This window comes from Salvia hispanica, chromosome 1 (genome assembly GCF_023119035.1).
Source record: "Salvia hispanica cultivar TCC Black 2014 chromosome 1, UniMelb_Shisp_WGS_1.0, whole genome shotgun sequence".
In the NCBI taxonomy this organism is placed as follows: domain Eukaryota; kingdom Viridiplantae; phylum Streptophyta; class Magnoliopsida; order Lamiales; family Lamiaceae; genus Salvia; species Salvia hispanica.
Window position 1 is genome coordinate 6723189 of NC_062965.1, and position 15348 is coordinate 6738536.

General features: G+C 37.5%; 3 protein-coding genes and 1 pseudogene across 4 annotated transcripts; 1 reads left to right on the plus strand and 3 right to left on the minus strand.

Annotated features, from left to right (window-relative positions):
* Positions 1–1798: 1798 nt before the first annotated feature.
* On the plus strand, positions 1799–2179 carry LOC125186088. Its single transcript, XM_048082406.1, has one exon. The coding sequence runs from the start codon at positions 1799–1801 to the stop codon at positions 2177–2179; it is 381 nt and encodes a 126-aa protein (XP_047938363.1).
* A 4414-nt stretch (positions 2180–6593) lies between these two features.
* On the minus strand, positions 6594–9029 carry LOC125186098 (annotated as a pseudogene).
* A 1707-nt stretch (positions 9030–10736) lies between these two features.
* On the minus strand, positions 10737–12802 carry LOC125213201 (putative RING-H2 finger protein ATL21A). The gene is made up of 2 exons (XM_048113608.1): positions 12037–12802; positions 10737–11347 (listed from the first exon to the last, which is right to left on the minus strand). Exons 1-2 carry the CDS (start codon positions 12758–12760, stop codon positions 10935–10937), a joined length of 1137 nt encoding a protein of 378 aa, XP_047969565.1. The 5' UTR covers positions 12761–12802; the 3' UTR covers positions 10737–10934.
* Positions 12803–13502: 700 nt separating this feature from the next.
* On the minus strand, positions 13503–15236 carry LOC125213208 (probable F-box protein At3g61730). Of its 2 annotated transcripts, XM_048113619.1 has the most exons (7): positions 15053–15236; positions 14926–14970; positions 14489–14654; positions 14365–14435; positions 13966–14136; positions 13725–13832; positions 13503–13576 (listed from the first exon to the last, which is right to left on the minus strand). In XM_048113619.1, exons 1-7 carry the CDS (start codon positions 15234–15236, stop codon positions 13503–13505), a joined length of 819 nt encoding a protein of 272 aa, XP_047969576.1. The 2 variants fall into 2 exon arrangements, 1 of the variants encoding a protein (XP_047969576.1); XR_007174890.1 differs by lacking the exons at positions 13503–13576; positions 13725–13832; positions 14365–14435; positions 14489–14654 and having other exon boundaries at positions 13912–14136; positions 14926–15180.
* Between the last annotated feature and the right edge of the window lie 112 nt (positions 15237–15348).

The window sequence follows — 15348 nt, forward strand, 5'->3', positions numbered from 1 at the left end:
AACCAAAATCAAAATCACGACGACCTCACATCTCTCCCCTCACCGCCAGAGAAAAATCGCGATTCAGCAAGCACGACTTCTTCCCGGAGCCTTCCTTCCAGAGCTTCTCCGCCTACCTCTCCACCCTCTCCGCCACCCCACCGCTGCCTCCGCGACCGCCCTCTCCTCCTATCTCGCTAGCATCTTCAATAGTAATCCCGATTTCCTCTGATTTAGGGATAATTCCTTCGTTAAGGCTTCAATGTGCTAGATCTCCTTGCTGTATTAATAATTTTGTTAATTGTGAACGGAATCGCCATGCTGGAACGAAGCATTCATCAAATTTTCCCTCAGCGAAGAAATCCACGCCGATTTGAGAGCAATTTCCTGCTGCATTTTCCTCATTTTAAAAAAAAAAATTTAAAATTCTAATATTAACTCTTAATCCAGTCAAAATGTAATTAAAATTCATTGACCGTTAAATTTTAACAGTTCCGTCAAATTCGGACCAAATATGACCCGTTTTTATTTGTGAGGGACCGAATAATTCAAAAGTTAATGTTCTGGACCAAAATAAAAAAATCGCAATATGTTAAGGACCAAAAAGAGGTCTTCCTTTCATATTAAATGTCAATGTTATTGTACTCCAATTGAGTTTAAAATCAAAATTATGGAGTATGCTTTTTATTAGAAATGGGAATATCGAAAAATGTTGATTTAAATAATCTTTTTGTCTAATAAAATAATGGGCTGATCATATTAAATGTCAATGTTATTGTACTCCAATTGAGTTTAAAATCAAAATTATGGAGTATGCTTTTTATTAGAAATGAGAATATCGAAAAATGTTGATTTAAATAATCTTTTTGTCTAATAAAATAATGGGCTGATGGGGTTTTGAATAGTTCTTCGTTGGTGAGCATGGATCGTGCGGACTTCTAAGTTAATATATAATCTACTTTCTTTTTTCTCTTCGTAATCATCTATTCATGCATGTTAGTATAAAATAAGCTTTACAAATCTTCATTGTATTCTAACATTTTTAATTAGAATATCTATTAAATTAATATGAATCACATTTCACAGTTAGGGCATCCACATTATTGGATAAAAAATCAAAAATCCGTCGTTGTGGATGCTCTTAGGAATGTAAATGAATCGACTCGAACTAAATATCTTTATACTGAATTCGTTAAAAGGGGGTGATATACAAATTGATATTTGATACCCAAAAGAAGGAATAAAGAAAAGTAAACTGAAACGAAATTACAAAGAAGAATTCGAAACAATAAACCGTAAAATATTGGAAATAAACCGAGTCGAAGAGGCCTCTTTCCGCAAGACGAGATACGCCTGGTAGTGCTCTCGGATCGGCTTGTCGTCCCAAAGATAAAACGGCTTACGTCTCTGATGAAGCAGTACCGCAATCAACAGAGCTCCGGTAAACTGGATGAAGGTGAGACAGAGCTTCGACAGAAGAACAATGCAAGAGAGAAAGAGAGCTTATGCTTTGTGTGCTTATGAATTGGTGTAGACAATGCAAGGGATGCATGCCTATTTATAGGCAAGTCCAATGCATGCAGAGGTGGAGTCAAAGCACCCATTAAGGCTAATTGTAATGGTCGGCGGTTACAAACGTTACAACATCAATCATGGAGCATGAACCTGAACGGATGAACCTGAACGGAAGTACCTAGACACCTCTCACGTAGTTGTTCATATCCACCGAGCGCGTGAACAAGCTAGTTTATAGCTTTTCACAGATTATTACTCTAGAGATCCGCGATGGAGTGATCAGATGTTCCATCGTCGGTTCCGGATGCGGAGGCCTTTGTTCCTGCGCATCGTCAACGCAGTTGTAGCTCGTGACTCGTATTTCATGCAAACCACCGATCCTGTTGGGCGGCAAAGTATATCGACTTTGCAGAAATGCACATCCACCCTACGCCAACTCACTTACGGAACTACTGCATATATGTTTGATGAGTATCTCCATGTGAGCGAGCAAACTGGACGCGATTGCCTAGCTAGATTCTGTCGGGCAGTGATCAAAGCATTCAAGGATACATACTTGAGCAAGCCAACGACCGACGACGTTTGCATGTTGGTGAATATGCACGAGCAGGTCCACGGCTTTCCGGGGATGCTGGGCAGCATCGACTGTATGCACTGGCAGTGGAAGAATTTTCCAACAGCTTGAAGAAGACAATACACTAGCGGGCACAAGGGCTCACATCCAACAATTGTGTTGGAGGCTTTTGCTGACCAACAATTGTGGATCTGACATGCCTACTTTGGTGTCGTTCGTTCGAACAATGACCTCAATGTGTAGAACGAGTCTCCATTGTTCAACGACTTGTGTGTCGGGCGAGCGTCGAACGTAGAGTTCACGACCAACCAACGTCGGTACAATATGGGGTACTATCTTGAAGATGAGATCTATCATCGATGGCTCGTGTTCGTGAAGACTATCACATGTCCGACAACACCAAAGAAGTCATTGTTTGCCTACAAACAAGAGGCGACTCGGAAAGATATGAAGCGTGCATTCGGAGTCCTCCAAGCCTGATGGGCTATGGTGAAGGGAGCTGCCCGTGGTTGGCACCGTCCACTAATCGCCGACATCATATATGCATGTATCATAATGCATAACATGATCGTTGAGGACGAGCGAGAAAATGTCACTTTGTGGAGCGACGATCCACTCTCCAGCACCGCTAGTAACTACACTGTCACCGCCCCACCTGTGCAGGGTGTTCCTCCCTACATGCGCAATGTCATGGCCCGTCAGTTACGATGCGCTAAGAAGAAGTACACACTCTCCTCCAAGCGGATCTAACTGAAGAAATTTGGACACGCACCAACGTTTTCTAGCATTGACGTTATGTTTTAATGTTTTTTTTGAGTTTTTAAATTTCTATGTTATAATTTTCAATTTCCGAATGAAGAACAACTTTTCCGTGTTTGAAATTTTTTGGCATTTTTTATTTCACTCGTAAAATAGGTTGTAAATAGTGAATATTGCAATTTAATAGTTGTGGCTTGGGATGAGGCTTGCAGGACTAGATGAGTTGTGGCCTGGGATTCAAATTTAGAGGAATGATGACGTGAAGGGGACTTCGAGGCCTGAATCAGGGCCAGGGTTATGGATAGCCTTAGGGAAAATCAAATCGAGCATTTGATGTGCTTTTTAGTTTAATTAGAAAATACAATTAGAATATTTGATTCGTTTAGCAATTTTGAAGGAGAAAATTTATATAATCAATAATATGAAATGTATCCAACGCGATTACTGTAAAATTTATGTTTCTTTATACTCCCTCCGTTTCATTAAAAATGAAACGTTTTACTATAACTCTATCTCTACTTTTTCATCTCTCTTACTTTACTCTCTCTTCTTTAACTCACAAAACAACACTGCATAAAATCCCGTGCCGAATTCCAAATGTTTCATTTTAAGTGGGACGGAGGGAGTATTTAACAAAAATATTCATCGAGTGCAACAACCTGTGCTATAACGACCCGCTCATCTAGGGTATAATAAATGCGGCGATCGTTAACTAGGCGGACTTAAATGCATCAAAGATCATAGGCTATGGTTCCATTTAAAAAGAGATTTAACCAAAGCATTTAATGAACAATTAAGTAGGAGAGAAATAACGCCTTAGCAATGAAATCCAACAAAAGGCTATCACCAAATATGCTCCAAAAATAGCAAAAGTTCCAAAGTAATCTCATCTGTTTTGTATCTAATATATTCCCACGAAATAAAAGAGTTTAACCCAACCAAAAGATTACAAGTTTCATAATATAGCGGAAGCGATCAAGAGAGAAGTGAAGCTATGTATGGAGACACAACGACACTTAAAGTTCCAACAGAGCATGATATTATTTCCTACTCAACACCGCCGCCCGCTCGCCACCGCTCAACCTGCACATAGGGAAAACACATGCAGGGCTGAGTACTTATAATCATACTCAGTGGACTCATTGCCGAAAACAGTTTTATCAACAATAGTAATTATCATGCCATTTTCAAGTGTCCATCGGGGTTTTAACTTTAGAAAGACCCGAGGCACCAAAATATACTCTTTATCAAATATCACGGTCGCGCAACCATTTTTCACATCGACGTTTACCATATCCTCATTCTACATGACAAGGAATGCGGCCGCAATCCAGGTCACTAGACCGGCCAACCCGTACGCTGACACTCGGTTCTAACATTGGTGTACACTAACCCAAGTAGAGTTTGCGGCTCTACAAGGATCCGAATTCGATTAAATCAATAGTGGCATAGCCACGAGGGATAGGCACGACAAAACAAATCAAGGCATGATAACACATATCTCATTCTCATCAATATCAGTTTAGGACGATGTCCTTATTTTAAAAGAAAAGCCCACCTTGTCGGCTTAGCTCGAAAGTATTCTCTTCTCCTCGTTTACCACGCTGAGAGCGCGAAGTATCACCTTTAAATTAGGCGTATCATAAATCAGTTTCAATCATTGATTTCAAATCATGCATGTTCCCACGTTTCCCTTTTTCCCATTGATAAATCTTTAATATCATTATTCAAAAATCAAGGTACGATTAGCATATCATTTTTATTCGAATGACAACTCTAAATTCACAATTAAATCGTATCACGCATGAGTGTTCTACACATACAACACACGCACACGAACACCACACATGTGCACGCACGCCGAGGCGTGCGCGCGCACACACACACACATCCATGCATCCCAAATTCATCAATTTAGTTCCCCTTCACTCAATCTAAATGCATGTTGACTTAAGAACACCGATTAATCGGTAGAAGAAAAGGAGATCAAAATTATAGTACCTTTTTCCAAAAGAACAATCGGTAGAAACAAGTTATAGCTTTGGTTCTTCAATAAAATCTTGAACTTCAACTTGGATTCTTCTCAATTGATGAAAAACTCTTGAAGAAAGTAGAAGAAAATTTTGGAGAGAGTGGGGAGAGAGATTTCGAAAATATGGAGGAGTGGGGCGTCGGTTTTGATTTCTAGGGTTAGGGTCTCTCTTTTATTTATAGAGTGTAGGATATAATATCTTTAATTAAATAAATTAAAGATTTTAGAAGATATGGAGAGATTTGATAGTAGTTGGCGTTGAAACCGTTGAGAATTAGGAGGATTTCGAAATTTGTAGGCTATTTAATTAGCCTATAATTAAATTCAAATATTTCACGGAGTAGAATAATATATCACGGAGCAGAATAAATAATTAAATCCTCTCCAAATAATAGTAGTAGGCGATTTTTATGCCTATCTCACAAGGGATTAAATTTCAAATCCTAATTTAATTAGGATATGGCAAGATCTTCTTATATTTGGCAAGATATCGTAAGATATTCTAGCATATTTATATTTATTCATGGAATAGAATAAATAAGAGATCAAATAATATAATAAACAATTCCCTCTTTTTCAAAAATCTCATGGAATGATGCATCAGATTTGTTTAATTAATTAGTGGACTTTGTTCATTTCGTATGGATTGATAATCCTTTCTCTGTGAGATTGGTGTATAATAAACTCTTAAAAAAAGTAGTAATAGTAGTTTTCTCCATAGCTCTCAACTTTACTATATAAAAAACCAGCAATCGGCAACTAATTTTGAGAACAAGAAGATTTCAGTAATAGAGAATAGAAATATATCAACTAATAATTAAAGTTACCAATAATTTTGCTGAAGATTGTAGACTATGGGAACTGGGAAAAATAGTTATGGAGAAATAGATAGAAAGAGAGATGAATGAGAAAGGGTTAGAAGTAAATAAAACACGTTCCAAGAGAGAGAAATGAGATATTAGAGGAGAAGTGGAAGAGAACCGTTTTTTTTAATACGGGGAAAAAGAATACTAAGGTTTATTCGAGGAAAAAGAATCCTTAAATTAGTACATAACTTTCCCTTATTTTAGGAATTAGATTTCTTTCCTAATTTTCTTATAATTTCATCAAACACAGTAATTTAATAATGGGGAATTATATTACTTTCCACATTTTTACCAAACACAAGAATTTAACAAATGGGAATCAGATTACTTTCCCGGTCCACAATCCATGTCGAACAAACATGCCCTTAGGAAAAATAATCCACCACAATTATATTACTCCGCATCAAAATATTCACACCAAATCAATCATATCTTCACTTTCTCTTTATTTTCTCAACGCATTGACCTTTCAACGGCCACGTCATATTTTCCACATCTTTGACTATTCAATAGCCACGTCATATTTTCAACAAGTTGACTATTCAACTCAATCTCCATTCTCATACGCAATTAGGTCACAAAGACACCATGTAATTAATTACTCATCAATTAATTCACATATCATAGCATTTAATGCAAAAATTTTATAACCCGAAAATTAGGATTTGAAAAAGTGGGGCGTTACATGTGCAGTCATATACAAAGAATTACAATTTTTACATAACTAAATAGTAAAACTAAAATAGACTTGATAGTAAAATATACAGAAAAAAAAAAACTCTCATGTCGTTATTGATTATCATGTATAACTCCAGAAAGTTTAATTAACATGATGTATATCCTTCTTGAACTTACAATTGATCTTCACTCACACTGCTTCTAAAACTGCTTCTAAAGGGTGTGACGGTGAATTCCGACAAAGAGGGCAAGAGACATTCCTTCTCAGCCACTCATCAATACATTCGGTATGAAAACAATGTTGACACTCTGGTATGCATCTGAGTTCATCTTTTGGACAGTAATCAACAAGGCATATCGGACATTTAACATCATTAGGTCCGGTAACGCGTTTGCTTTCGCCTAGTACAATTTTGTCAAATGACTCGATGGTTGACTCGTCGAGACCCACTGTCACCGGTGGGGACCGCGACTCCAATATGGAAACCATAAGCCGCCGAGCTAATTCCCTATTCCGAGCTGCCCTCCTTGCCTCCATGCATGCGAAGCATAGGATGATTGGTATCAATATTGATATTGTAAGAATGGTTGTGAATAGTTGAAGCCTTCGTTTATCTATGGCTGTACTTAGATCATAATTTCTGATCACAACTTTGATAAAAACTAATCTAACAACAAATAAAAAACATAGTAGTACTATACAAAGCTGCATTGACGGGTAGGATTAGTTTTTTGGGCTTGAATTTTGGTTGAAAAATTTAGTGAATACCTTGAGTAGTACTCCCTTCGTCCGTCTGTAGTAGAAGCATTTCTTTATGGCACAAGATTTAAGAAAAATTGTTTTAAGTCAATTAAGTAAATGGAGAAAAAAATAAAAAAAGGAAAAAATTAGAGAGGTGAAGAGATATAAAGAAATACGTACGACTAACTACATAGGAATAGGAATGAAGGGGGTACAAACGTTGACAATATGAATTAAAGAAGAAGGCAATACTGTATCATAAATTAAGATTTTCATTAATTTGAAATTTTTGTAGTAATAAAATTTTCATTCAAAGAACATAGTCATATATCTACAAACATAAAATTATCAATGTGTGTGTTTTACTTAGTCACCTAATGAAAGAAAATCATTAGGATATCAATCATAGACTTCCTCAATTAATCCTACATCCAACATTTGATTTTGCTTGAATTCCAACAAATTAAAGGCTCCACAAAATCATATCCAAAAAGAAATACTTATGCATATTTAGTACTCCCTCGTCCCAAAGAATATGTCCTTTGGATTCGACATGAGTTTTAATGCAAAATTAGTAAAATAGGAAAGAGGTAGAGAGAAAATGTAAATAAAGTACTCCCTCCGTTCCATAGTAATGGAGGCAAAACTTTTCGGCACGGAGATTAAGAAAAATTGTATTAGGTGAGTTAAGTAAAGAGAGAATAAAGTGAAAAATGAAAAAGGTAGAGAGATGAAGATAGAAAAAAGTAAGAGAGAGTAAAGTAGGTGTGGAAAAATGTGTTGACTTTTACTAAAAAGGGAAATGACTCTATTACTATGGAACGGACGGAAATGGAAAAACGCCCCTATTACTATGGAACAGAGGGAGTATTGTTAGTGGAAAATTGGTCCCACCTCATTAGAGAGAAAAGAGTTTCAAAATTAGAAAGTGTATATTCTTGTAGGACGGACTAAAAAAGAAAGAATGCATATTCTTATGAGATGGAGAGAGTACTAGCATTATCCTCCTTCTGTTCATAAAAAATAGTTTAATTTTACCATTTTAAACCATCTATTAAAATTAGACCATCTAAATAAAGAAAATTTTAAACTAACTAATAATATGGACGCCCACTCCATCATCAATACTTACACATTACGCATTAAAACTCGTGCCATTTATAGTACCTTTTTCGTTATAAGAGTAGCACGTAGTCCCTCCGACGCTACTGCTCCGATCATATCCACAAACTCCGCCCCGCGCCTCACATCCTTTGCAGTCGGGAAGGCTCCACGTCAGGACAAGATCTCCGGTAAGATTCCACCACAGCCTATGGCCGGCGCTCTCGGCCCTCGACACGGGGATCGGGAGCGTGAACATAGCCGTGCACGCGCCCATCGACCTCGCGAGGGTCCCCGATGTGGTGGCCACGACGGCCGACGTGGAGTTCCCGAGGCAGTCGACGGTGGCGAGGCTCTTCCCATTAACCCTAGCCACCTCGGCGCGGGGGCAGCTGAGGAAGATGAACTCTTCCATGAATACGGGCTCGAAGGGCGAGGAGGTGAGGTTCAGAGCCATGAGCTTCCGCAGAAGGCAGCCGTCGGCGCCATAGAGATGGATCCTTTGCTTGAGGTAGTTTATTTGGCGGACTGAGAAGTTTCCAGAATGTGGGAGGGTTAAGAGAGGACTCCCCTCCCTTCAATCTCGCCGGAGCAAGTGAGGGAGAAGCCGGGGTAGCCGCTGCAGTTTTGAGGTTGCTGTTGTCCCTGCAGTGTGAATGGGAAACGGATAGGTATGTTATTGCCCCCACATTGTTGTGGTGGGCAAGGGTTTGTTTGAGCTTGTACATTGTGGGAGGAGAGGAGGTAAGTGAAGAAGAGGATGATTTTTATGAGAACTTCCATTAGTCAATATGATTTGAATTCGACACGTTAAAGTTCTTATTAATCTAAATACGGACCTGATCTGCTACCGTCAAATTTGAACACGGCACGAAACAGTTAACGACCCGATATAAATATGGGTTGACACAATGCAATAACAACACGATAATGACTCTAACCTGATTTATGCGATGTGAACCCGATATTTCATAATTATACTTTATTTACATGATTAAATATTATTTTTAAACGTAGTTTACATGATTAAAACCTGATTTACAAACCTTATCTACACAATAAAAACCTAATTTACATTATTAAAATCTGATTTACAGTTAAACTTGATTTACGCAATAAAAATCGGATTTGCACGATATAAAACCCGATTTACACAAAACTAAAGAATAAATTATATATTATTTTTTTTAAAAAAATAAAAATAATATTATTATTTTTAATGGGTTATCCGAACTCAACCTCTAACTGTACTTGAATCCAACACAAAATTATCGGCTCCCAACATGTCAATCTTATAAGGAACTAAACCAAATTCATTATTTCTGTGTTTGTATCAGATTTTCATGCCATATTAAAAATGGTCGGTCTTAGGAAAATGATGGATTGATAATCGTGTTTTAAGTTTTGACCCAAGCAAATAAGTGGACTTGGGTGTTATTTGAAAATGAATGCAATTCTAGAGAGCACATAGGGAAAAATATTGGCTACCGCATAGTTAATTAGACATTAATTAATAGTATTTCTATCAAAACGCTACAAAGTTTTTTAAAGCAATTGTCTTATTTAGAAAGCATGTTGCCTCAATTTAGTACTACATAGACCATAAAAATATAAAATTACATAAGTCCCAGCAGCTAATTTGAGAAGGTTGGCTATTCTCTCTGTCTTCTTTCTTGATCTCCTATCACATGAGATTTGTTTCTTGTTTTTATATTGCAGCAGTTTAGCGAGCCGACCACATTCCTTTGATATTAAATGTCATTGTTATTGTACTCCAATTGAGTTTGGAATCAAAATTATGGAGTATGTTTTTTATTAGAATTAGGAATATCGAAAAATGTTGATTTAAATAATCTTTTTGTCTAATAAAATAATGGGCCGATGAGGTTTTGAATAGTTCTTCGTTGATGAGCTTGGATCGTGCGGGCTTCTAAGTTAATGGAGTATCATCTACTTTCCTTTTTCTCTTCTTAATTATCTAATCATGTAATTGCATGTTATAAAATAAGCTTTCCAAATCTTCATTGTATTCTAACATTTTAAATTAGAATATCTATTCAATTAATATGAACCATAATTCACGGTTAGGCATCCACGTCAGTGGATAAAAATTAAACCAAATCCGTCAATGTGGATGCTCTTAGGGAGGTAAATGAATCAAGGTAAATGAATCAACTCGAACTAAATATCTTTATACTGAATTTGTTAAAGGGGGTGAATATACAAATTGATATTCAAATAATTTACAAATAAATTTTGCATTTCGCGGTTTGTATTAGATTCGTTCAGGTATTAGGGAATATCAAATCGAGCATTTGATGGCTTTTTAAGTTTAATTAGAAAATACAATTTTAATATTTGATTCGTTATGCAATTTTGAAGGAAAAAATTTATAAAATCAATAACATGAAATGTATCCAACACGATTACTGTAAAATTTATGTTTCTTTATATTTACCTTTATCTCTTTCAACAAAAATATTCATTGAGTGCAACAACCTGTGCAATCATATACAAAGAATCATGGCTAGTTAATTTTTTACATAACTAAATAGTCAAAACTAAAATAGACTTGATAGTAAAATATACAGAAAAAAAAACTCTCATGCCCTTATTGTTTATCATGTATAACTCCAGAAAATTTTATTAACATGATGTATCCTTTTGGAACTTACAATCGATCTTCACTCACACTGCTTCTAAAGGGTGTGACGGTGAATTCCGGCAAAGAGGGCAAGAGCTATTCAATCTCAGCCACTCATCAACACATTCGGAATGAAAGCAATGTTGACACTCTGGTATGCATCTGAGTTCATCTTTTGGACAATAATCGACTAGGCATATAGGGCAGGTGACACCATTAGGTCCGGGAAGGCGTTTGCTTTCGCCAAGTACAACCTTCTTGTATGACTCGATGGTTGACTCGTCGAGGCCCACCATTGCCGGTGGCTGAGGTGGAGGCGGCGCCACCGTGGCAGCCCTATTCCGAGCTGCCCTCCTTTCCACTATGCATGTGAAGCATGAAATGCATATGGAGCATATGATGGCTGGTATCACTATTGATAGTGCAATGATTTTGAATACCTCAAGCCCTTTTTTACCTGTGGGTAGTTGTTAGATTAAATTTCTCACAACTTGGCTAAAAAGTATTGCAACAACAAATAAATACTAACATACAATACAAAGTTGACGGGGTGGGATTAGTTTATTAGTCCAATTAAATTAAGATATTTGAGTTTACCAGGATTTTAAATATAAGAAAGTGGAGGTTCATAAGGTTTGTGTCATTGTATTTTAATTTGTGATATATATAGGCAATGACGGTTGTTTTCTAATTTCGTGGCTTGAATTTTGGTTGAATACGCTAAACTAGGCTTGAAAAATACAACAGTGACAAGTGGAAATAAAGAAGACAATATATCAGTAATTAAAATCCTCGTTACTTTGATAAATTTCTCGTTATGTTCAGTAAAAGAACAAAGAGTCGTATTTATAAAAACATCTTAATTGTAAAAACTTCATAAATACTCCTAGAGTTTCAATAGGAAAGAAATCATGACACATAAAATTATCAATGTGTATATTTACTTGGTCACCTAATTAAAGTCCATTCTTTTCTTGAGGGTTAAGTTAAAGTCCCCATTTATCTGTTTAACATACTCACTAAAAACAAATCATTACAGTGATATCGCAATCCATCAATATCCTACATCCAACAATAATTTTGACTTTGCTTGAATTCGAACAAAAGGCTCAACAAAATCATACTACTAATCAATGATTATATTACCTTTTCCGTGATCAAAGTAGCACGTAATCCCACCGACGGTGCTGTTCCGATCATAACCACAAACTCCACCCCGCGCCTCACATCCTTTGCAGTCGGGAAAGCTCCACGTCAGCCTCAGATCTCCGCCAAGATCCGACGACAGCCAATCACCACTTCCTCCTCCCCCGCCGCTGTCGTCCCACGACACGGGGATCGGGAGCGTGAACATAGTCGTGCACATGCTCATCGACCCAGCGAGGGTGCCCGAAGTGGTGGCCACGACGGCCGACGTGGAGTTCCCGAGGCAGTCGACCGTGGCGAGACCCGTCCCGGCCACCGCGGCGCGGGGGCAGCTGAGGAAGACGAACTCATCCATGTACATGGCCTCGAAGGGGGAGGAGGTGAGGTTCAGAGCCATGAGCTTCCGCGGGAGGCAGCCGTCTGGGTCGTAGAGTTGGATCTCTTGCATGAGGTAGTTTATGTAGCGGACGGAGAAGTTTCCGGAATATGGGAGGGTCAAGAGAAGGGCTCCTCTCCCTGCAATATCGCCGGAGCAAGTGAGGGAGAAGCCGGGGTAGCCGCCGCAGTTTTGAGGCTGCTGTTGTTCCTGCAGTGTGAAGGGGAAACGGACAGGTGCGGGATTGATTCCACAGTATTGTGGTAAGCAATGGTTTTTTTGAGCTTCGATTTTGTGGGAGGAGAGGAGGAAAGTGAAGAAGATGATGAGTTTTATGACAAGTTCCATTAGTCAAAGGAGTTGGATTTGTCATTTGTTTGGGGGTTTTAAAGAGAGAATTCATGTATGTGTACTGTGTGGGTTGCTAATAAAGTAAAAAAGTCAGATGCTTGCTTGGTGGGCTAACCAAATGATCAAATTCAACTTGAATATAAAATTGATGATATTAATAACATGTCACTGATTATCTCACTAAATTGATTAAAATGGCCTGAAAGGAACAATTGCAAATTTGCAATCTTGTTAAGAACCGTGAGGCATTTTACTTCTAGTTTCCAACATTAATTATAAAATATTTAAGGGATTATATTAAATTACATGCGACATGTATCCCTATATATGTTTTGACTTTTGCAAAAAATATTGATTTTACTCTTTCAAGTTGCAGCCAGGGAGTTGACATGAGCAGAGCAGGGATTAGATTATTGGAGAATGATGGATTGACAATCATGTTATTTTGAAATGAAGGCAATTTTCGAGAGCAAAAAAAAAGAAATAGAGGTGACCTACAACTACTGTATAATGTTGTCAACAACTGTTTACTATTTGGGTATTTTCAATTAACAAATAGGTTCAAAGGGCAGGAAATAAGGTGGTGCTAAATGGGGAGTAATACAATGTGCAAGAATGAATTGCAGGGCTACATGCTTTAAGATAAGCCTAAAAATGGTTATATTTGCTGAGAAGTCAATGAGCTAAAGGCACACTCTTATTCAAAAAATGAATAGGCTAAGGGCAAAACTTAAAGCAGCTACTGAGATATACGAATTGATACGACTTTGCTGTCTTTTCCGGCCCTCATAGCGTGGTATGTAATCTGAAGAACTGATTCATATTAATCATAAGAAGTAGCATTCTTATCACTATTTTGAGCTGTTGCAACTAAATCAATCTGTTTGCTAAGAATAAGGCTTTTGTTTCAAATTTCAAGATATGAATGATGCAGTACTATTACCAAAAATGGAAATAGTACCTTCATTATCTTGCAAATTAGTGTTTACTGCAACTGCGTGAAGAGTTATCATAGCTTTTGGTTTCCAGTCATTTCTTTTTCCTACCCAGAACTTGAGATCAAAGATATCTGGAATTTTATTCAGAATGACACAGGCTAACTTAAGGTTGATTGTAGTAGTGGATATAAGAAGACTAAGAGGATACAGAGGATTGGATGAATAAATTCTCAAAAAGGAAATGTGATGATATGAGATATATACCAGAAGTTGATTCATCATTAAGATATTTGACGTTGAAAATCCCACCAAAAGCCCCATCAGCCTGCTTGTTGACATTATGGGATCCGAAAAGGTGGTAGTCCCAGCTCCCACTACGATAATCCTCACTCAGGAAGAGTTCAATATGCCTAGCGTCCAATGTCTGCATTGTACCTGCATTGAATACTTGTTTAGTTCAGGGACAGATCTTTTTTATAGATGAGCATGCCAGAGGAGATAATGACTAATGGTTTCGCTTGTTTCTCATATTTCTTGACAGCTAACAATAGAAAGTGCTAATGCAAGCTGATTAAAGATTTTGACATGTGTTCTTGAATCAAACCATACTAAGGCAGTTTGAATGTAAACTGATAAATGATATTGTCGAAAGTTTTAACTCACCATCACAAGTACCAAGGTCACAAACAGGGCATCGGACAAGATGCAAGTCTTCAAACAGAAAAGCAGTTGAATAGAAGTCAGTTAGAGAAAGGAATGGAATGTAACGGTGCAATTTGATTGAATTACCAGCATCCAGATTCCAGTTTTAGTATTGTTTAACAAACAGTATCCTTCTTTCTGCACCAATTTCTCCGATGTCTCCTCTTTGGGAGTTTTTATGCTTTCTATTAAACTCTCAGTCAGGAGAGCATCAGGTGAGTCAAACAAGAATCCTTCAATTCGCACCCAATCTGTTACCAGACAAAGCTAATGAATTTGGACAGAAGACTGTTTATTGTCCTCTAAAGCACGAAAGTGGAGTAAAATTCATACTAGTTAGATAGATATCAAGTTAAAACTTGAGGGAAGAGATAGCTAATCATGTCATTCACTGAAAATCACTACCCTAATAGATTACATTTTTACCTAGTCATGGCACTCAGAGCCATCAACATTCTTCAAACACTTCACTGTAAACAAAATTAAAGAGAAAACAGGAAAATGTACATATAAATGCATGACCAATATGTTTCTCCTGCTGACGGAAGATGTATGTGTGACTTCCATCTGTAAATTAAACTCTATACATCAGTCAAAACAATTTCTCTGATCCCACAATTGTACAAAACTTCTAAGGAACTGAAAATACCAAAAGCTGTGGTATAGAGTTCGATCCATTTGAATGTGACGTTTCCAGGGTCAGGAACATGAAGGTCGCGCAAGCATGAATACTTCCATAGACTGTCCTCCATCATAATGCGACGAAACCATTTGCAAGTTACAGCAAGCATCACTAGAGATCTCCCATACAACAATTTGGCAACCTCGTCCATACATCCACTTCATACCTATTCATGTTAAAGATAAATACGAGTCAGAAGGATTTCAGTTAATATACCTTCAGATCATAGAAATGCTACTGCATAACTAGTCATATTTCAACTC